The 22,736-nt window shown below is 48.1% G+C and overlaps 1 protein-coding gene across 2 annotated transcripts; it reads left to right on the forward strand.

Moving 5' to 3' along the window:
* Window positions 1-5,762: 5,762 nt before the first annotated feature.
* Window positions 5,763-22,500, forward strand: HMGCL (3-hydroxy-3-methylglutaryl-CoA lyase). Of its 2 annotated transcripts, XM_082676585.1 has the most exons (9): window positions 5,763-5,888; window positions 10,213-10,296; window positions 12,113-12,220; window positions 12,934-13,029; window positions 14,742-14,890; window positions 17,428-17,491; window positions 18,948-19,136; window positions 20,473-20,598; window positions 21,801-22,500. In XM_082676585.1, exons 1-9 carry the CDS (start codon window positions 5,829-5,831, stop codon window positions 21,900-21,902), a joined length of 978 nt encoding a protein of 325 aa, XP_082532711.1. In that variant the 5' UTR covers window positions 5,763-5,828; the 3' UTR covers window positions 21,903-22,500. The 2 variants fall into 2 exon arrangements, with proteins under 2 accessions (XP_082532711.1, XP_082532712.1); XM_082676586.1 differs by lacking the exons at window positions 12,113-12,220; window positions 12,934-13,029 and having other exon boundaries at window positions 21,801-22,499.
* The last annotated feature ends 236 nt before the right edge of the window (window positions 22,501-22,736 follow it).

Here is a 22,736-nt window from a genome sequence, read left to right on the forward strand (position 1 = left end):
CAAGCGCCCACTGGCGCCCGACCATTAGCGCGAGACCGTTGTTGTGCAGCAGTTGGAGATTCTGCTCCGCCAACGGTCAGCCTGGCAGTGATCACGGTAGAGAGCGCAGGGAGAGGAGGATCGGCCTTCTCCCTCCCGGCCTCAGGCTTGCGGGTGAGCTGGGAGGCTCGGAGGGCTGGCTGAGGGCTGTGTCCTGAAGAACTCCAGAGCCCTTGCCACGCGGCCCACTGGCTGGGCCCAGCCCTTGACCTAATGGTGGCAGCAGTCTCCATGGGTTGCAGTCCATGGAGGCCTCAGCAACCGAAGTATATGGACGCTGCCATTAAGGTGACAGCTTCACCAGCTTCGGTCTCTCCGTTCAAATTTCTGATTGGTATTTGCTAACGTTTGTTTTAGTGGAGGTTTATAGGAACATCGTGACCTGACCTCAAGAACAAAGGATCTGACCCCAGAAGTTTGCAACAGCTAACCACGCCCCTCCCTCACCTTTCCCATAAAAGGGCTTTGCTGAAAGCTTTCCTCGGGAGTTCAGGGTTTTTAAGGCATAAGCCAGCCGTCTCCTTGGATGGCCCTGCAATAAACCTTTCTCTGTTCCAAACTCTGATGTTTAGGTATTGTTTGGCCTCACGGTGCATCGGGCACACGACTTGCTTTTGGTAACACTAACCATCTACAGCAAACATGATACTTAAAGACATGATGTTTAGAAAAAAGCTCTTCCAACCAGAAGTGAGATGGGGCGCCAAGCCTCACTGTTACTATTCAATGTTGTTTGGGAGGTCCTAATCAATGCAGTAAAACAAGCAAAAAAATCAGGGGCGTAAGAATCAGAAAGGATGAAACCACGCAGTCATTGTTCTTGGACGATGGGATTATTCACATAGAAAACTTCAAAGAATATATACAAATAAAGTATTAGGGGAATTCCCTGGTGGTCTCGTTGTTAGGACTCGGGGCTTTCGCTGCCAGGGCCTGGCTCAATCCCTGGTCGGGGAACTGAGATCCAGCAAGCCTCAGGGCATAGCCAAAAAAAAGTTATTAGAATTAATAAGATACGTTAGCAGGTTTTTGGATCCATCAATAAAAAGCAATTGCATACCTACAGTCCAGAAACTAGAAAACGATGAAACAATTCCATTTACTTTAACAAAAGGTATGAAATACCTAAAACAAAATTAGCAAAAGTTGTGCAAGAGACTCAACAGCCGAAGTTCCAACTTCTCTAAGTTTCCAACCGCCATTTCCCACCGGAAGGAGATGGCGGGGCAACAAGATGGCTCCAGGCAGCATCTCAGACCTTTTGGACGCTTTGGCACCCCAGTCTCCCTGATTGTATGGAAGTTTCCCAGTAAATCCTGTTGGGTGGATCCTCAAATAGATCCAACTCCTGGCACAATCACGGCCCCAGGTGTGTCCTCAACTCGTAAATTTTCCAGTAGATACGGAACGTCTGGAATGCTTCGGGGCTTGATTCCAGGATGATTCTAATGAGAAGAGTAGATCCAAATCCTTATAAATTTCATCCCAAAGAATGGTCCCAACTCTGTCTTCAGGGCTGCATGCAATGTGTTGAGTAAATCCGCGCTGTTGGGCTTGGTTCCAGGATAGTTCCACTGGAGACAGGGAGATCCAACTCCTTACAAACTCAAGTCCCAGAATATGTCTCCAACTCTAAGACTTCTAGATTGCATCTTAAAGTCTGGAGTAAATCCACACTGTGGGACAGGATTCCAGATTCCAGAATGGTCACAATGGAGATGAGTAGATCTGACTTCTCACAAAATCGAGATCTGAGGTGTGTTGTTTCTTTCAGTGGAATAGCTCAGTGGAGGGTCACAGGCCAGGATGGTTTGCTGTGCAACCACGTGGATGGACCCCCTTACAAAATGGAAGCTCGAAGTGTGTCCCCAACTCTTAAACTTTCTAGATTATATCAAATATCCTTAGTAAGTCTACGATGGAGGATTTATCTCAGTGGAGAGGAGTAAGTTGAACTCCTTGGGTTTGCCTTCAATTCAGATGTCTCAAATAATTCAGTGCTGGGATTACCAGGCCAGGACTGGATAGTTTGCAGTGAAGAGTGGATTGAACCCCTTACAAAATTGTGGCCCAAGGCATGTCTGGACTTTTCAGCCGGGGACTTTGGGAGGCCACGTCCTCCCATCTGCCATCGAAGTATTTTTTCACTGTGCTTATCTTAGAAAACTGATAAAAGTGACTCCCATAGTCTGCTAATGGGCTGAGAATTTTCTGAAGGTAGGCAATCCTGCCACAGTGACCACCAGGGGACGTGTGGTGCAGCCGAGGAGACCTTTTCCAGGCCCAAGACACCGCACTTGGGGGGACTTTCTTGGACCATAGACCCAGCCGGTCAACCTCGAGCAGGTGGAAAGGTGGGACTGGGCCTCTGAGGCCCAATGGACTCTACCATCAGTCATCTCAGGGACTTTCCCTCAATTTATTTATTAATTATGCTTTTGCCATGTAAAAAACAGCTTTATTGAGATATAATTCACATTATACAATTCACTCATTTAAAATGTACAATTCAGTGGCTTTTAGTATATTCACAGTGTTGTCAATCATTGACACAATCCATTTTAGAATATTTTTATCATCCCCAAAAGAAACCCCTTACCTTTTAGCAGTCACTCTCATCTCCCCTCAACACCCTCCCAGCCCTAGCTAACCACGAATCTACTTCCTATCTCTGTGAATTTGCCCGTTCTAGGTACCTTGCACAAGTGGAGGCATACAATATGTGGTCTTTTGTGTCTGCCTTCTTTCAGTTAGTATAATTTTTTCAAGGTTGATGCATGTCGTAACCCATATCAGTACTTTATTTCTTTTTATGGCTGAATAATATTCCATTGTATGGGCACACCACCACATTTTATTTACTTATTAATCACTGAATGGACATTTGGGTTGCTTACACTTTCCAGCTAATTAGGAATAGGCTGCTATGAACATCTGTGTACAAGTTTTTTGTGGACATATGTTTTTATTTCTCTTGAGTATATAGAGTGGGATTACTGGGTCAAATGGATTTTTGAAGGCTAATATTCCATTGTACATATATATCACATTCTGTTTATCCATTCACAAGCTGATGAACACGTGAAATGTTTACACCTTTGGGATATGAGAAATGCTGCTATGAACACTGATGAATAAATTATTTCTTTGAGTTCCTCCTTTTCCACTTTCTTGGGTATATACCTAGGAGTGGAATTGCTGGATCGTATGGTAATTTTAAGTTTAGCTTTTTGAGGAATCACCAAACTGTTTTCCACAGCAGCTGCACCATTTATATTCACCGTTTATATAGTCATGTATAAAGATTCCAATTTCTCCACACCCTCACCAACACTTATTTTCTGTCTTTTTGACTATAGCCATCCTAGTGGATGTGGGGAGATTCTTTTATTTTCAAACCACTTTTAAAAGTTACAATATTCCAGGAAATTCATTTCAACAAAGTTTTCAGATTTATTGTCCATAAATTTGTATATTAAACAGTGCAGTGTCTTTAATTCTGTCCTCTTGTTTTATTCATGGCTTTTTTGTGTGTGATCAATGTGCTTATACAATGTTGTCAATTTTATTAGTCTCAAAAAGCCAGTTTTCTTTTTTTTTAATTGGATGATTCCCTCTCAATTGTAACTTTTTTCCCTATATCATTTAATTTTCTACCTTTTATTTTAGCCTTCATTCTACTTACTTGGAGTTTTCCAGTTGTTCTTTTTCTCACATTTTGAATTAAAATAAGATTCCAACTGCAGCTGACCCTAGGCCGACTCTCATACATTTGCTAGTATTACTCTTACAGTAAATATTTACTTAGTGCCAGACATGTACCTGGTATTGTGTGCACCACAGTGAACAACCAGTTAAAGTCTTTGATCCATTTTGAGTTAATTTTTGTATGTGGCATCAGGTAAGGATCCAACTTCATTCTTTTGCATGTGGATATCCAATTTTCCCAGCACCATTTGTTGAAAAGACTGTTCTTTCCCCATTGAATGGTCTTGGCATTCTTATTGAAAATTATTTGATCATATATGCAAGGGCTAATTTCTGGATTTTTTTTTTTTCGGTACGCGGGCCTCTCACTGTTGTGGCCTCTCTCGTTGCGGAGCACAGGCTCCGGACGCGCAGGCTCGGCGGCCATGGCTCACGGGCCTAGCCGCTCCGCGGCATGTGGGATCTTCCCGGACCAGGGCACGAACCCGTGTCCCCTGCATCGGCAGGTGGACTCTCAACCACTGCGCCACCAGGGAAGCCCCAACTTGGTTCTTTTTTTAAAGAACACGTTGGCTATTCAAGGTCCTTGAGATTCCTTATGAAATGTAGGATTTTTTTTTTTCTACTTCTGCCAAAACCATCACTGGGATTTAAATAGGGATTGCAGTGAACCTGTGGATCACCTTTGGGTAGTATTAACATCCTAACAACATTAAATCTTCCAATTCATGAACATGGATATCTTTTCATTCACTTATGTCTTCTTTAGTTTCAGCAATGGTTTGTACTTTTCAGTGTACAAGTCTCAAATGTCATATTTATTTTAAATGTCATACTAGTATTTTGGGGTCAAGTTCAGCCCTCTAGCTGCAGGCTTGAGGATTCTGTCAGTAGTGCTCTGTTATGATGGAGAAAATTTTTGGTGCTGTGGAAGCATAACAAAACCCTTATCATGTCTTGTTCTCTCCCTAGCTAAAAATCTGAGTCCCTTGAAAACAGGGACAGTGCCTTCTCTCCCTCTCCTGAGAATGCCAGTCAGTGCACTTACTAGTTGGATATCCACCCACCCAGTAACCACAGTAACTACTTACAAAATGCAAATTTGATCGTATCTTCCTGCTTAAAATCCTTCAAAAGCATTGCTATTAGGATAGCTGTTATTAACGTGTTCTCCAAAGCCCTGTGGTACAGTCCCTGTCAATCTCTCCCATCTTAGTAGGAAGACTCCTTCTAACTCCCTGTCGGCTCTCCAGTCATTGTGGCCTTCTTTTCATCTCTCTAAAACAATGTTTTCAAACATTTCTAATTGCAGCCTACAGAAAGAATTTTATTTTATAGTGCAACCTAGTTTGTTATGCATTAACAAACAAAAGTTTTGTAAAGCAGTACAGTACCTAGCTTTACTACTTATACAATGTACTCTGATATTTTCTATTTCTTTGAAAAAGTACCCACTAAATTGATATTATTACCAATGAGGTACAACACACATTTTGAAAAACACTGCTCTGGGCATTCAATTTCTTTGCCTCGGGTCCTCTGCATATGCTATGCTCTGTCGGGAAAGTTTTTCTTGTATCCTCTTTACATGGGTAAATTTTACTCATTCTTCAATCAAAGGATGCTCCTCTCTTTGGAGTCGACTGCCTGCATTTAAGTCCTGAAGATCGTGATGAATGAGTTAATACATGCAAATAACTCAGAACAGTGGGTGGCAAATAGTAATGCTTCATCTTATTAATGCGGAAGGTAATTATACAACTATTCGTGTGACTGTTAATATCTGTCTTCCCACATCTCCCAGACTACAAACCCATTAAGTCAGAGACTTTGGTTAATTTTTGTTCATCTTTATAGTCCTAGCGCCTCACTTCGTCTGGCACACAAAGGGCGCGCATAAATAACGGCTAGGGAAGCACTGCCCAGAAGAAATAAAAACGTAGACAGACTGGGCACGGAGCCAGCGTAGGGCGTCATCACGGCGCTCCAGCGGCCCCGCCCCACAGGCGGGGCCCCGCCCACCTGGCTGTCGGTGGTCACGTGGGGCTCCGCTGGGCTGCCGCCGGGGAAGCTGGGTGAAGATGGCGACAGTGAAGAAGGCGCCCCTGTGGAGACTGGTGGGCTTGGCGTCCCTCCGGGCTGTAAGTGCCCCGGCCCGCCCAGGGGCGGTCCTGAAGGCACCGTAATGGTCAGGGTCGGGGGCTTGGCCCATAGCGGCTGCTCTCTGAGAGGCGAAGCCGGACAGCTCATCAGGCCAGGAGGGTTGGGAGGGCTTTGGAATCTTGGACCCTCTCTGACTCGTCCAAATCCCTTGAGGGGCATGGGGAAACTGAGGCCCAGAGATGGGGAGCGACTCGCCCGGGTCGTGGAGACCTGGGTCGCCATCCCAGGCGTCCTCATTCCCTGGCCAAGGCTCTTTCTGGTGACCCTGGCATCTGTCTCCCTGTAACTGAGCTTCAGACTTCCCCAAGTCCCTCATTAAGGAAAATCATGATTACCCTGCCAGTTCGAGTGGAGAAACCCAGGTCATCCCCCTCCGTCCGTCTCCATTTCCAGCTCTTGTTGCATTTGGGGACGCTTGGCGAGCTATCCCAGCGTGCTGAGCAGGACTTAGATCGCGTGTGGCCAGTTGTGATTCCCTTGGAATTGTACTTTGGGCCAGTTTGATCCTGGTGTTTCCACCTCTCGCCCATGCTCAGTGAGTGGAAGGAAAGTGTAGGAGACCTAATTGTATAAAGGGTTGAATACATTGTGTTGGGTAAAGCTCGAGCTGAGATGTCCCAGTGGTACTGAAGCCACTTTTGCGGTTGAGTGACAGGTCTCTAAACCCTGGTTTTCTTGATCTATGACATGAGAAAAGATTACCTCAGGGTTGGTTTGGAGATTAAGGAAAACGTAAGTAAAGCATTTAACATTGCTCTAGCTCTTAGTAAGTGATTGCTCAGTTGTTGCCTTAGAGTTTAGGAGGAGTTTAAACTGGTAAAAATTACACTGCCTTGGCACTAGGGGCCCCTCTCAGAAAACCACTTCAGTGTCTACTAGACCACCTTCCCCCACCGATTGCTCATTGCAAATAAATCCAGTAAGTCCAGCTTGAAAAGTTAAGAAAATTAAATGAGATGGTGGATGTAAATGTGATTTGAAAAAATTCCTGGTGTAATGAAATGCTGGTAGGAGGCCCTCCCTCCATGGGGTAACTTACACAGACTTGATGTCAGAACCAGACGGTTAAATCCAAACTTCCTCACTTCCTACCTGTGTGATTTGGGGTTTTCTGAGGCTGTTTCCTCCTCTATGGAATTGGAATAGTGATAGTTCCTGTCATGTAGGGACTAAATGAGGTGCTGATGTCTGGAAGTTAGCACTGGGCTTTAGTCAGTTTTAGCTGTTGATAAAGGTACCATAGCTCAGGAGGCTGTGGCCCAGGATTTGTGTGGTTAGAGGGGATTATTTCTATGCAGAACTTTACAGAGGGAATGAATTGGGTGTTTAACCAAGGCGAGAGAAGACTGGGGGAGGCCGAAGGGTGGCAGAGGCAACATGGCCTAGGGGTTAAGAGCATAGGCTCTAGATCCACACTGCGGGGTTCAGATACGAGCTCAGTGACTAGCTAACCGTGTGACCTTGGGAAAATTACTTAATCTCCTTGGACTTCAGATTTCTCACAGTAAAATGGGGATTATAATAGTTCCTACCTAACAAGGTTGTTGAGAGGATAATATGCGTTAATATGTAAAAGGCTCTTTTAAGTGCCTGGCAAATAGTAAATGCTTCAATAATAGTAAATGCTTGTTTTGTTGTTAGTATGAAGTGTTGTTATGGGGAAGGAAGTAGAATTGAGTTTATTCTGTTCTCATAAAAGGAACTTGGAAACAGGTTTTACATTCTTTCAACAACATTCACTGGTTATTTATTGAGCCCATATCAGGTAGCAAGGCCTTGGAAAGATAACAATGAATAAAACAAAGTCCCTGCCTCATGGAGCTTACACTCCAGTGCGATCCTTTTAGGGTAATGTACAGCAGAGGCTCAACATACCTTTTGGAGGGATATTCAGCTTGCAGGGACCTTCCACCCTAGCCTATTGACATCCATTAGTCTCTAGGAAGCTTTACTGGCTAAAATCAAAGCCAATTCAGGTGAGTTGTTTAAGTTCCAGCTGATTCATAGCTGGGAATATTTCCTTCCTTAAGGGTTTCAGGAATTTGGGATCCTTGTCAGATTCCCAGTACCCCTCTCCCCTTGCCCCATTGCAATATGTTTATCCAGAGCAAATCTGGTAAAATGTAATTAATTTAAACAGTATTAAGTAGTACTAAGAAGAATAGAGGAAAGAGGGGAAAAAAGCCTTGTATTACTCGGTGGTGGTGGGGAGGGGGAGATTTCCCATAGAGGACTTTATATAGGACAGACTTTACACAGAGGAGACTCGGGGCCTTTTTTTAATGTCTTCAACTGCTGAAGGTTTTATCTCCTCTCAGACTCACTCTCCTTGTCATCACCCAGCCTATGATTATAAGAGAACAGAGCCCCGTCCATCCCCACAACCCCACAAAGCCCAAGACTGCTTCTCACCACACTCAGTAGTTGCCCTCCTCTGGGGCAGGTATGCCCTTCATGCATTTATCTGTTGTTTTAATAACTATTTAATGAGTGCCTCCTTTGTGCCAAGCACAGTGTCAAACGTGAGAGGAAGTGGAGGTTACGACAGAGTCGCTCATAGAGCATACATTCTACTGGAGGAATCATTGAGCAGGCATTATTTGCAGTGCTCTCAAGGGAGTCATTATAGTCCTGAAATAGAAAATAATGAGGGTGAGGGGATTGGCAGCTTTACAAAGGGTAGTCAGAGGGGCCTATCTATGACTGAAAGATGAGAGGGAGCCAGATGTGGGAAGGGCCAGGTGAAGAGCATCCTGGGCAGAGGAACTGTAAGCCCTGAGGCCCTGCTATGGGAGAAAGGCTGGTGGGTCTGGAGTATAGTGACCCATCTGAGGGGTGAGTGCAGAACAGTAGGAACCAGTAATGAGTTCTCGGAGATTGGCAGGAGTCAGATGAGAAGAATCTTATAGGCTATGGTGAGTGGGGAAGGAATGAGTCAAGTTTCTGGCTTAGGCAACAGGGTGTATGTGATGCTTCTTACTGAGATAGGAAGACTCAAGTCGGACTGGGCTTTAGGAGTAATTAAAGTTCTGTTTAGGGACATCTGTGTTTGAGAGCACAAATGGGTTTGTTTAAAAAAACCTAGGGACTTCCCTGGTGGTGCAGTGGTTAAGACTCCGCACTCCCAATGCAGGGTGGCCCGGGTTCGATCCTTGGTCAGGGAACTAGATCCCACATGCATGCCGCAACTAAGGAGCCCATATGCCGTAACTGAGGAGCCGGTGAGCCACAACTAAGACCCAGTGCAACCAACTAAATAAATATTTTAAAAAAATAATTAAAAAAAATAAAAGCCTAAATGCTCAACTGTCAGGTGGTTGGAAATGGGTCTAGACTAAAGGAGAGTTGGAAATGGCCCTGTACTGGGAGCATGAATCACTTACTCCAGAGGTCCCCAACCCTCGGGCCATGGACCAGCATCGGTCTGTGGCCTGTTAGGAACCAGGCCGCACAGCAGGAGGTGAGCGGTGGGCAAGTGAGCGAAGCTTCATCTGCCGCTCCGAATCACTCCCATTACCGCCTGAGCTCCGCCTCCTGTCAGATCAGCGGCAGCATTAGATTCTTATAGGAGCGCGAGCCCTACTGTGAACTGCACATGCGAGGGATCTAGATTGCTCGCTCCTTGTGAGAATCTAATGCCTGATGATCTGATGTGGAGCTGAGGCGGTGATGCTAGCACTGGGGAGCAGCTGCAAATACAGATTATCATTAGCAGAGAGGTTTGAGTGCACAGAGACCATAATAAATCAGTTGCTTGCAGACTCATATCAAAACCCTATCAGTGAGTGGCAAGTGACAAACTGCATCTTATGGAGTAGACTGGACATAAGCCACACACTTCAAGTGTCACTGTCTCCCATCGCCCCCAGATGGGACCATCTAGTTGCAGGAAAACAAGCTCAGAGATCCCACTGATTCTGCATTACGATGAGTTGCATAATTATTTCAGTATATATTACAATGTAATAATAGAAATAAAGTGCACAATAAATGTAATGTGCTTGAATCGTCCCGAAACCATCCCCTCCCCCACACACACAGTCCGTGGAAAAATTGTCTTCCACGAAACCAGTCCCTTGTGCCAACAAGGTTGGGGACTGCTGTCTTATTCTATTCCTGTTTCTAAGTGAATTTTTTTTGTTGTTCTTGATTCTAAAACAGAGCAAATGTGAATTAAAGGGTGAGAAATATTGCTTCTTGTCTCAGTATTAGTGAAGATGGATACATTCTTTCAGATTTGCCCCCCTGGAGAATTGTGACAATTTCCTCCTGTTACTTTTTGTTTCCTCTTTTAAACCGAAGGTTAGCACCTCATCTGTGGGTACTTTCCCAAAGCAAGTGAAAATTGTGGAAGTTGGTCCCCGAGACGGACTACAAAATGAAAAGGTAAGGCTGGAAATCAACCAAAAAAGTTTTTGCAGGCTTCGAGAGTTCCATGTGGGGGGTGCAGAACTATACCCAACTTAGGGCCGGGTCGGGGAGGCCAGGCAGGCACCTGTGACAGTTCAGCCACAAGTGTTGTGACCCCGGGTCCACCTTAAGGCCCTGTGGGGGTTGGGGGGGACGGTAAGTGCTGCGGGAGCGCAGAGGGAAGGTGAGGGCGTGCCTTTGATCCAGCAATTGCACATAAGGGGATTTGTCCAAAGGAAGTCATGAAAGTCACATGCAAAGATTTAGCCTTGCGGATGTTCCTTAAAACTCTGTTGTAACAGCAGAACGGTTGGAAACAACCTAAATGTTCAGTAGGAGGAAAGATAACTCAAATACATTAATGACTTCATAAAATGGAATATTGTGAAGCCGTTAATAATATAGGAGTATATTAAGATGTAATCAGATTATAAGATAGTGTCTATATATATATATATATTTAATCTTATACTTTTGTGTAAGAAACAAAAAAGTTTATATATGTGTGGGAGCACCTGCCTAGAAAAGGATCATAGAACAGTGCTGTCCAGTAGAACTTCCTGTGAAGACAGAAGTGTTCTAGGCTTGAGCTGTCCCGTACAGTAGCCACTAGACACTTGTAGCTGTTGAGCACTTGAAATGTGACTAGTGTGGCTGGGAATTGAATTTTTTAATGTAATTTTAATTAATTAAAATTTAAATAGCCACGTATGGCTCATGTCTAATGTACTAGACTGCACAGATCTAGAAAGTTACCTGTCAGGGTATTAAGAGTGTTATCTCTGGGAGGTTTTAAGGGTGGTTTTCTTTTGTTTTTGGGATGTTTTTCTGAAATAATCATGTATTAATTATTTTTTCAATAAGAAAACCTCTTTAAAAAAATTTTTTTTTAAAGCATGATCAGCCTACCTTTAATAGTGAGTGTTGGTTGGAAACAATAAGCTGTAAGCTTCTGAGGACAGGATCATGTCTGTTCTGCTCACCGCTGTATCTGTAGCTCCTAGCACAATCCTTGGAACATAGAAGGCTCTCAAAAATTACTTGTGGAATAGATTAAATTAAAGCAGTGGGAGAGAAATTGGGGGTGGAAGGGCCTGGCGAGAAGGACTTGGAGTTTTTAGGATTTTTGACCTAATCCTGTAAGTACTAGGGAGCCATGGAAGGCTTTTGAGCAGGAGAGTGAGATAATGGAGACTGCGTTTTAGAAGGATTCCTGTGTGGGAGGAATTGGTAGAGTGACTGTGACCATGCCATAACATACATGGGATAATGATGGTAGATTTGGAGATAGGAGTCCACAGAGTCTGGTGAGCAGCTAGACATGGTGAGGGACAGAGAAGCAGTAGGCTGATCATGTGAGGATGAGCTCCTGTGCCAGCTGAGAGACAGAAGGGGATGGTGTGACCCTTTGGAGGCCACATCTCATAGGACCCAGAAGGTTAGTCATCTCTGCCCTTTCAGGCCATGGCACTTTGTTTATGATGGGGTCATAAAGCAACAAAAATTTAGTTTAAAAGCCTGTATGACAGGAAAATATTGTCTCCATGTCAGTATTAACTCATTTTCAAGTGAGAAACTGCTTCCACTGCAAAATGCTATCTGTAGAATTCGAAGACAAGCCTTGTTCTGCACCTGTTGGCCAGGGTTACATGTGAATTCATGATAGTGTTTGAAAGTTGAGATAGTGAAGTGCTTGCTGTAGTAAAAGCTTTGAACTAACAGGCTGCATTCTGAGACCATTTTATTACTGACTTTGCCAACCTGTCTTTTCTGGTTTTTCTCTGCATTACAGAATATTATACCTACTCCAATGAAAATCAAACTGATAGACATGCTTTCCGAAGCAGGACTCCCTGTTATAGAAGCCACCAGCTTTGTGTCTCCCAAATGGGTTCCCCAGGTGAGCCCCAGCCCTCAGGCGTGTCTCAGATGAGAGGGATGTAAAGTTTTGCACTTGCCCTGCAAGTCAGTAGAAGTCAGGAACGTAGGTTTCCAGGTCTCTGGCTTTGAGAGCTCTCTGTGCTTCACAGTAGCATGTGCAGCTAAAGAGCACGCCCCGGGAGGCAGGTGGCTTGGATTCAGTCTGGGCCCTGCCCCGACTTGCATGGTGAGCTTGGTGAGGCCTTCCCCTCTCCAGCTTCAAGATGACCTCTCAGGTCTCTTCTGGCTCTAAGAAGTCTAGAATCTCTAGGCCTGTCTAGAGGTGTGGCTTCTGCGTTTGTGAAGGGGAAAGACTGACGACTCCTGCTTCACAGAGATAGTCAAGTGGGAAGAAAGATCCTGTTCCAACTGAGTTACATGGCACTGAGCACAGTGCCGGGCTCGGAGCACATTCTCAGCAAATGGCTACAAGTACCATTGCTGCTGTTGCTCCTTATGTCGAGTTGACAGTGTTAGCCATATGGAGAGACTGGGGATCTCACCCAGGCCAAGGAGCCTTCTCGCTCATCAGCAGTCAAACAAACAGTAAGAGCGTTGGGGAGACTCAGCTCTGCAAAAGGACTCATTCTGCAAGGGTCCTGGAGAACAGAGATTTTGTGCTAAAACGTTTTTCTCTACCTAAACTCTGCCTGCCCTTGGTGGTGACTTGGCAGTGTCTCCTTTGGCTCTCAGATGGCTGACCACGCTGAAGTCATGAAGGGCATCCAGAAATTTCCCGGCATCAGCTACCCAGTGCTGACCCCAAATTTCAAAGGCTTCCAGGCAGCGGTAAGAGACCTGTTTTTGGTGGGGGCCCCTGAAATGAGATTGATGGCATTGGCCTCTGTCTTGTCCCTGGGCTCAGTCCCTGTCCCAGGATTTCTGTCTGAATGACTTGTCTCCAGCAGTAATGGGCACCGTCAGACAGACCTGGGGGCAGTCCTGGCACCGCCACTCCCAGCTCTCTGATCTTGACAAGCTGCTAAACCTCTCTGAGCCTCAGGTTCTGCCTATAAAATAAGGTTAATGATGGTACCTAACATTGTGAGGATTTCAGAAGATAGGATGCACATGAGTTGCTTAGTAAGAGCCTGGTAGAAGATAAGTGCTTAATAAACGTTAGCTCTTGTTGTTGTTGCCCATCTCCTCTTTAAAGAAAGGTGATTGAGCTCTCCACAAGAGTTAAAGGTGGTTGCTAGTATCTGTCAACTTGCTTATAATTTTACATGAGAACGTCATTGGAGATGTTGATTCCGAATTTAGGCAAAAAGCTTCTTTTAAGAGTGACTTCCAGGGCTTCCCTGGTGGCGCAGTGGTTGAGAGTCCGCCTGCCAATGCAGGGAACACGGGTTTGTGCCCCGGTCTGGGAGGATCCCATATGCCACGGAGCGGCTGGGCCCGTGAGCCATGGCCGCTGAGCCTATGCGTCCGGAGCCTGTGCTCTGCAACGGGAGGCGCCACAACAGTGAGAGGCCCGCGTACCGCAAAAAAAAAAAAAAAAGAGTGACTTCCAGGATGGTGACTGCAGCAACAGTGTTGGTTCTTGGGGAAGGCCAAGGCTTCTTTTTTATTGAGATATAATTCACTGTATTAACTTCCTAGGGCTGCCATTATAAAATATGGAAAAACTAGGTGGCTTAAAACAATAGAAATGTATTCTCTCACAGTTCTGGAGGCTAGAAGTCCTAAATCAAGGTGTCAGTAGGGTTGGTTCCTTCTTTTTTTTTAAAATTTATTTATGTATTTATTTTTGGTTGCGTTGGGTCTTTGTTGCTGTGCGTGGGCTTTCTCTAGTTGCGGCGAGCAGGGACTACTCTCTGTTCTGGTGCGCAGGCTTCTCATTATGGTGGCTTCTCTTGTTGCAGACCATGGGCTCTAGGCATGTGGGCTCAGTAGTTTTGGCTCACGGGCTCTAGGTGTGTGGGCTCAGTAGTTGTGGCTTGGGGGCTCTAAAGTGCAGGCTCAGTAGTTGTGGCTCACGGTCTTAGTTGCTCCGTGGCATGTGGGATCTTCCCGGACCAGGGCTCGAACCTGTGTCCCCTGCGTTGGCAGGTGTATTCTTAACCACTGCGCCACCAGGGAAGCCCAGGTTGGTTCCTCTGAGGTCTCAGAGAGAATCTTTCCACGCCTCTCTCCTAGTTTCTGGTGATGATTGGCAATCCTCAGTGTTCCTCCGCTTTTAGGTGCGTCACTCCAGTATCTGCTTCCCCCTCGCTGGCCTTTCCTCTGTGTCTGTCTTCACATGGGCGCAATCATATAAGGGAAGAGGGACTAATATGACTTCATCTTAGCTAATTACATCTACAGTGACCCTATTGCCAAACAAGGTCACGTTCTGAGGTACTGGGGGTCAGCATTTCAACATGTCTTTGGGAAGGACACAAATCAACTTATAATATTCATATATCATAAAATTCACCATTAGACAAAGGTTTTTGCCACTCTGTGTGGCTTTCCTTGAAGAGAAAAATGCTGAAAGGAATTCACCTGGCCGTTGGCAGGTTGCTGCCGGAGCCAAGGAAGTGGCTGTCTTTGGAGCTGCCTCCGAGCTCTTCAGCAAGAAGAACATCAACTGCTCCATAGATGAGAGTGTGCAGCGGTTTGACGAAATCTTGAAGGCAGCTCGGGCAGCCAGTATCCCTGTGCGGGGGTGAGTCTGACCACATTGGTGCTGCCTCTCTTTATTTCCTCAGTACCATTCTGGAATAGGGCCAGGCTCTAACTCCAGTGACCATGCCTCACAGACTCCTTATCCTGGGTGCAGGCAGCCCAAGCTCCACACCCAGACATCTTTTCCCAAGTAAATTTGGTCAGAAGAAATCCTGGCAAGTGCTTTCTCCAAACCTGATTTTTGGGTCAGTTCACCAGAGGAATCTAGCAGGACAGACACTAAACAGGGTTTGTGGAGGTCAGTTTAATCCTGGCTCCACCACCAACTCTTCACACATCCCTGAGGAATCCCCTCGGCCTCTAAGACGTCTCCGACATCACGTCTTTAATAGCAGTAGTGACAGGCGTTGTCCATGTATTATCTAATTGTAGCCTCACAATCGCCCAGCAAGGAGGCCTCTGTCCCCACTTCCAGATGACAAAACTGAGGCTCAGGAAGGATGAAGAGTCTGCTGTAAGGTCACACAACAAACTGCAGCCAGAATGCTGTTTCAGAAGTACACATCTGATCACATCACTCCCTGGTTAAAAACCTGTCAGTGACTCATCAACTCCAGACTTTTCAACGTGGTTTACAAGCCCCTGCGTTTTTCAGCCCCTGTCACTCTCTGCAGCTCACGTCACTCTCTGCAGCTCACATCCCTCTTCTGGCCCTGCTTCCTCAGCACACTGCATTCCAGCCAGCTGGAATTTCTTTCCATTTGTCACATGGCCCAGTTCTCTCCTGCCTCTGGGCCTTTGCACGTGCTTTCTGTAGACTCAGGACACTCTTCCTTCTACATCCTACTTGTCAGGGCTAACTCCTGCTCATCTCAGGTCCTCTCATGGATGCCAGTTTCTCCACGAAGCTTTCTCTTCCCTTAGGTGGAGTTGGTGTCCCTCCTCTGGGCTCCCAGAGTCCCCTGAACATCCTCTAACAAAGCACTTACCTGCTTGTTAAATTCTCCTCTGCCTCCCATCCCCCACTAGACTCTGCTCTCCGTGAGGGCAGAGCCCACCTCAGTCCCTGCTGTACTCCCTCTCCCAGCTCTGGGCCTAGCACATAGTAGGTGCTCAGGAACCGACGGGCGGATAGATGGATGGGGAAGCAAGGGCATGTCAGGTCTTCCTGACTCCCAAGCCTGTGCTCTTTCCTCAGTATTCCTTTAGCTTTTCTGTGCTCAGCAGTGATTGGAGAGTAAGAAGAAGGATTAAGATGGAAAAATACACTGAGATGTTTGAGTCTGAAATGTATTTATCCAGCAGACATTTATTATGCCTCATAATATGCAGAGTACTTTGTAAGACTCTAAAAGGTTTTAATGGAGCCTCAGCCTGAATGGGTGGGTGGACATAGAAACTGGCTACACCCAAGATCCAGACTCCTCACCGTAACTCGCAAGACCCCACGATCAGGCCGGTGGCCTCCTCTCCAACCTCATGTTGTACTTCTTTGCCCCTTGCTGCCCATACCTCAGCTGTTTTGTCCTTTGTTCTGTGTCTTGAACACACCTACTCTTCGGTCTCAGGGACTCTACACTGGTTCTTCTCTCTGCCCGGAACACGGCTCTCCCCCCATCTCAGCTCCAGCTTCGCGTCCTCACAGAGGTCTTCCTGGGCCATCCTACTGTTGTTGGCCTCCTCTGGTTGCTCCTGTCACACTTCCCTTGTCTTTCCTTCATAGCACGTCACTTTTTGAGATTATGTCCTTCCCTTATTAAACTGTTGGTTTGTTTGTTTGCTGTACACGGGCCTCTCACCCCTGTGGCCTCTCCCGTTGCGGAGCACAGGCTCCGGACGCGCAGGCTCAGCGGCCATGGCTCACGGGCCCAGCCGCTCTGCAGGATGTGGGATCTTCCCGGACCGGGGCACGAACCCGTGTCCCCTGCATCGGCAGGCGGACTCCCAACCACTGCACCACCAGGGAAGCCCTAGATCACTCTTTTATCTCTGTCTCCCTACCTGAAACCTTAAGCTCCGTGGCGGTGGGGATCTTTTCAGTCTTCCTCACTGCGCTTCCCCAGTGCCTGGCACACTGTGGGCAGCTCGGTATGTATCAGTTGAATAAATGGGTGTTTGAACCCTCTGGCCACTCAGCCGGAGCAGCCGGTCCCTTGGCCCTCGGCTGGCCCAGCTTTTTCGTTCCCGCTTTGCTTTCACCCGTCCTTAGTCCTCTCCCGAGCATGGCCCCACTCCATGCGGCTCCGCTGGCTGCCCATAGTGCCCTCTTTAGCTTCTCCTCCCCCTTGGTTGCCTGGCTGCCTCTCTGTGTGTCGCCTGCTTCCTGAACTACAGGCCTGTTAGTTTCTTGCCCTCCCTGCTGTGGCGCTGCACTGCCCGCTCCTGGCACTGAGCAGCACTGCCTTCGCCCACTCGCTGGCATTGAGTTAGCCTCTCAGCCAGGCCCGTGGCCTCCCGCCTGGCTTCAGGTTTGGGTGCAGGCTAACCAGGGATGTGTGTCAAGCAGCCACCCTGCCCCAGCTCTGCTGACCAAAGAGCCCGGGGGCATTGACACCAATCCTCCCTGTTTTCCCACAGGTACGTCTCCTGTGTGCTCGGATGCCCCTACGAAGGGAAGATCTCCCCGGCTAAAGTAGCTGAGGTGTGTGTGTGGGGGTGGATTTCGTGAACGTTGGCTCCCGTGCCTGCCCCTGAGTGCATAGGTTGCTCTCGCCACACTTTCATGGTGGGTCACGGATTTCATTTCTTTGCCCAGCTCCTTCATTAAGCCCCTCTGAGAGCACAGCCCTGTGCTCACCCCTGGAGGGCCACCTCCTAGCCTGGCATGAAGTCTCCGAAGCCCCTGCCCTCTACCCCAGGGTGAAAGCCCCTGACTCAGTTTCCAGTCTGGTCAGTGGACAGGTGATGTGAGGTGAGAATCCTCTGCAGAGGGGTTCCTTGTAGTGGTTGGAGAGGCCATTGACATCCTCTGAGAATAACACAGAGCGGGAAATGAACTTGAACAGCCCAAGAACTTATGTCATTTTGTCCTCAAAAGCACCCAGCAAATTTGGTGTTATTGTTATTCCATTTTACAGTTGAGGAAACAGACTAACTTGCCATGCAGGTTGCAAATGGTGAAACCAGGTCTCAACTCCCATCTGCGTACCTCTAAAGCCCTCTTGCTCTTCCCACACACCAGGTAGCACCCGGAAATGAGCATTGCTAACAGTAGCAACTGCTTATTGAGAGTGGCTGCTGTCGTCCAGAATCTCAGCCTTCTGTTGCCGCCAGTCCTCCCTGTATCCCTGCAAAGGCTCGTCACTGTTTTTCAGAAGCAGAAATTGAAGCTCAGGAAAGTTAGGTCCGTTGCCAAGGTCCCATAGCTAGTGAGCAGCGGAACTGGGGTTTCACTTCAGCATCACGTCACTCCCGAGCCTGCCGCTTCTGCTGCACCCTCTGCCGCCCACTGGCTGCCATGGCTCCTTGTCATTCTGCCCACATGGGCAGTCGCGGAGGGGGCTCACCGATTTCTTTATCCATCAGACCACCGTTGAGTATCACCACGTCCCTGACCCCACCTCCGCCTTCCTCCCCCTTCTCCAGCACAGCAGTGTGGAGCAGCGTCTCCTCAGGTGGGGCATATACTGCTCTGGTTTTGCAGTGATTTTAGGGGTTGACAAATGCGCTTCTAAAAATTTTAATAGTTATGTACTTCTCTTAAAAATATATAACTAGCACCCCAGACCCATGATTTCACACATCTTCCTACCAAGGATAGAGCTACGCGAAAGGAATCAATTCTACTGATTCTGGTCCCTGGGTCTGACACAGTGTGTGAAGGTGGTTAAGTGGAGGACTGGATGGAGTTTGAAGCACACACAGGAGGAAAGCACAGGGGTTGGGGCCCCAGGGCCCGCGCCCAGTGGCCAGCTTTGCTCCTTACGTCCCAGTCTCCTGACGAGTAGAAGGAGGATCGTCATTCCCACTCATAAAGTTGTAAGGAGTCTGTGGTCTGGTAGGAATTTAGCGTCTCACACGTGGAGGTGTTCTGCGTAGGCTAAGGACCCCTGGCTTGAGGAATCTGGGGTCCTCCAAGCGCCTGCTTGTTTCCCCAGGTTGCCAAGAAGATGTACTCGGTGGGCTGCTATGAGATCTCTCTGGGAGACACCATTGGCGTGGGCACCCCTGGGACCATGAAGGATATGCTGTCCGCTGTCATGCATGAGGTGCCAGTGGCTGCCCTGGCTGTCCACTGCCATGACACCTATGGCCAGGCCCTGGCCAACACCTTGATGGCCCTGCAGGTAATCAGGGCATGTCCCAGAGTAGAGGCACATGTCCATTCTCCCGAAGGGTATGGTGGCAGGACAGCTATGTTTCGTTTATTCTTTCAGCAAGCGTTCACTGTGCTGAAGGCCCACACCTGTGTGCCAGGCCGCGGGCTGGCCATGGCGGACACAAACACGTGACCCTGCCCTAAAAGTGCCTGCATCTGTCTGTTAGGAGAGACAGTCGAGAATCAGGTGACAGTCCTAATGCACTGTGACAGATGCCACGCAGGGAGGAAGCCTGGGGCTCGGCAAGGCCCCAGTCCCAGCTGGGGAGGCCAGGGAGGATTCGCCAGGGGAGGCCTGAAGGACACGAAAGTTAAGCAGTTGAAAAAGGGAAGCGGAAAGGTGACCAGGCAGCACTGCATTGTAAGACTAAGGTGGGGTCAGGGAGGACTCAGGTGCCCCGGCCTCGCCCTAGCACACAGGGCTGTGAGTGCGCGTGCGTGTGCCTGTGTGTAGCGAGAGCGGGCAGGAAGTAGGGAGGGAGGCAGAGGTCACTCAGAGGGAGAACCTTTAATGCTGTTCCCCAAAGATTGGACTAAGACCTCAGATTGGGTTTCTTTTGAGGCTTGCTTCTTGCGGGCTGGCCCAGAATGAGGGTCCCGTGGCCCAGCAGCCCCTTAGACGGAAATTTCCGAGTGTCTGACCACAGGCTGCCTTGCTGTAGTGATAGTCCGAGTCCAGCCGGTTGTCTTTAGGTTAGCTAGAGCTATCCGGGGCCACCTTATTTTTTCCCCTCTTTCTAGTTCTCATGTTACCTCCTTGAGGCTCATGTCTTTAAGCCAGATGATTCTATTACCTTCTGGGTCTGTTTTCTCAGAGTTGAGGTTTAAGGAGAGAGGAGAAAGTGAAACAGTCATATTAGGAAAGTGGGGCGACTGACCTAGAGAAATGGGATAGGCCCCTGTGGGGTTAGAGGCTTGATGTGGGGTGAGGGAGTGGGAGCGGGGGTGAGTGAACACAGTAAGCACAGGGGTCTGAAACCTCAACAGTGGGAGAGGGTTAGTTTAGGTCGGTGATCGGGAAGGGCCCCTCTGAGGAGGTGGCTTTTAGGCTGAGAAGGAGAAGGTGAGGAGTTGACCATGAAAGGAAGGAGGGTGGATATTCCTGGCAGAGGAAACAGTGTAGCATAAAAGACTCACACTGTTTTAGGAACTAAAAAGAGGAACAGTTTCTTTCAGTGGGATTTTCACGTCGAGAGAATCATAAGCCAAAGAATTTCAGGCAGCAGATGGTAGGTTTACAAGAACCGGCTTTGTAGGCTCTGGTCCCCACAGTGACAGCCATGTTTCACCATCCTTGTTTGCAGATGGGAGTGAGTGTCGTGGACTCTTCTGTGGCGGGACTGGGAGGCTGTCCCTATGCACACGGAGCATCAGGAAACTTGGCCACCGAGGACCTGGTCTACATGCTGGCCGGCTTGGGCGTTCACACGGTAATGTCACCTGCCTCCCGGTGGCGGCAGCCCTGAACTGACCAGAGCTCTGCCTAAAGCCGGAAGACAGAAGCTGCTGGGTTTGTTCAGGGTTTTTGTGGTGGTGCTGGTGCAGTTAAGAGAAGGGTGCCAAGGGATTAGGGCCGTTCTGTCATATGTTTTGGGATAACAGCGTGGCAGATGGAGGCCACGAGGAGGCAGGCCCTCAGTGTGAGGGGGCACGGGGGTGTAGGGAAAGAGCCCTGAAAGGGTAAAGCCATGACCTGAAGCGAGTCAGTTTCCTCTGGACCTTTGTTTTGTTCTCTGAAAAATGAGGGCGGCAGAATTAGCCCCCCAGGGCTCTGCCGGAGTCAGTAAGGGCCCTCAGTGTGGGTTGGAAGCAGTGTAGCATCTGTGCTTTTGGATTAGACAGAACTGGGTTTAAAACCTAGTCCTGTCACTCACAGGCTGTGTGACCTGACAGATTACTTCACAGCTCTGGGCCTAGGAAATGGGAATAATAACAGCACCTATCTCACAGAGTCATTATGAGGATAAGAAAATGTGGAATGCTTGGCCCAGAGCTAAGCAGATAGTACACATCAGTAAATAGCTATTGTTATCAAGAGGTTGTCAGTGTGGCCCTTTTAGTTGGTGTTTTTTTTTTTTTTTAATTTTTCACTTATTTATTTTTGGCTGCGTTGGGTTACGTTGCAGGGTTTCTCTAGTTGTGGAGAGCGGAGGCTACTCTTCGTTGCAGTGCGTGGGCTTCTCATTGTGGTGGCTTCTCTTGTAGCGGAGCACGGGCTCTAGAGCGCCGCCTCAGTAGCTGTGGCACACAGGCTTAGTTACTCCGTGGCATGTGGGATCTTCCCAGACCAGGGATCGAACCTGTGTCCCCTGCACTGGCAGGCAGATTTTTATCCACTATGCCACCAGGGAAGCCCTTAATTGGTGTTTTTACTCCTGTTTCTCTCTGCCTCACGGTCCTTACTTCAGTATTCAGTGTTTGACCACGGTGGGCCAGGCCTGTGCTAGACTCTGGAGCTGGAGAACCCCACATGCCACGAGGACACCACCTCACAGGCAACTGGTATTCCGTCGTCAGAGGAACAAGGGCCTGGTTGTCTTCACCCTTACACAGTTTTCTGTCCAGTCTGATGTTTCCCTGGGTGTTGAGGGCATGTCGTGACTTACTGCATCCTCTAACTTGTTTCTCAAAGGGTGTGAACCTCCAGAAGCTCCTGGAAGCTGGGGCCTTTATCTGTCAAGCCCTGAACAGAAGAACCAGCTCCAAAGTGGCTCAGGCTACCTGTAAACTGTGAGCCCCTTGCCCCCCAAAGCCCTGGGGACTGTGTGGGAATAGGGACATGTGTGGATGACTCACAGATGGGCATGTGGAAATGGGAATGAAATCAACAGGAGTAGGCACCTCACTGCCAGCTCTGCACCTAGATCTCTCCTGGCGGAAAGGAGGTGGACTGGAGTTGCCTGGCCTCAGGCCCTCCCTGCCTGACCTGAGTATGAGTAAGAGACTTGGGCAGCTGGAGGTCTCCCTTCACCATGGACCCAAAGGCCCAGGAGTTGGATGCCTAAAGGCACTTGGGAACCCAATTCTCTGACTTGGGTTGATCCTCAAGTCTCATCTCTGGGTGAATCCTGCCAGTTGGCCACTCTGCACAGCCTGATGCTGCCATGTCCTCGGGGCCATCGCTCGCTGACTTTGTAGGGCAAAGGGGCAGGGAGGAATTTTTCCCTCAACTGGCAGAGGGCATTTGGTGAAGGGGTGAGGGCTGAGCTGTGGTGGCCACCTGCCAACTCCAGCACCTCTGGAAAATCTCCACTTTGAACATGATTGTTGAAAGCAGCTTATGTAATTAAAGGTTTAATGACATAACCATTCCAGTGTTCTGTTGTACAGATGTGTGTACATAGGGAAGAGAGAATAAAGCATCTTTTCAACATTTCCTCTAAGAGGAAAACACAGACTTCAGTTTATTAATCTCTGAATTTTCTCCCTCTTTCCCTTCTTGAGAACTGGGGAGGTCGATGGTAATGACAGCGCTGACCAGAGCACCCTGGGGAGGTTGTTTCTGAGGCTCGTGGCTCTGTGACCTGGGCTGTTGCACAAGGTCCTCTGGGCCTGGGCAGGTGCAGCT

The sequence above is a fragment of the Grampus griseus genome (genome assembly GCF_964374135.1).
Source record: "Grampus griseus genome assembly, chromosome: 1".
Lineage (NCBI taxonomy): Eukaryota > Metazoa > Chordata > Mammalia > Artiodactyla > Delphinidae > Grampus > Grampus griseus.

Coding starts and splice junctions, on each gene's coding strand:
- HMGCL (XM_082676585.1), top strand. CDS start 5,829: ATGGCGACAGTGAAGAAGGCGCCCCTGTGGAGACTGGTGGGCTTGGCG. Junction 12,221..12,933: donor CTCCCAAATGGGTTCCCCAG/GTGAGCCCCAGC, acceptor TTTGGCTCTCAG/ATGGCTGACCACGCTGAAGT. Junction 20,599..21,800: donor CCGGCTTGGGCGTTCACACG/GTAATGTCACCT, acceptor TGTTTCTCAAAG/GGTGTGAACCTCCAGAAGCT.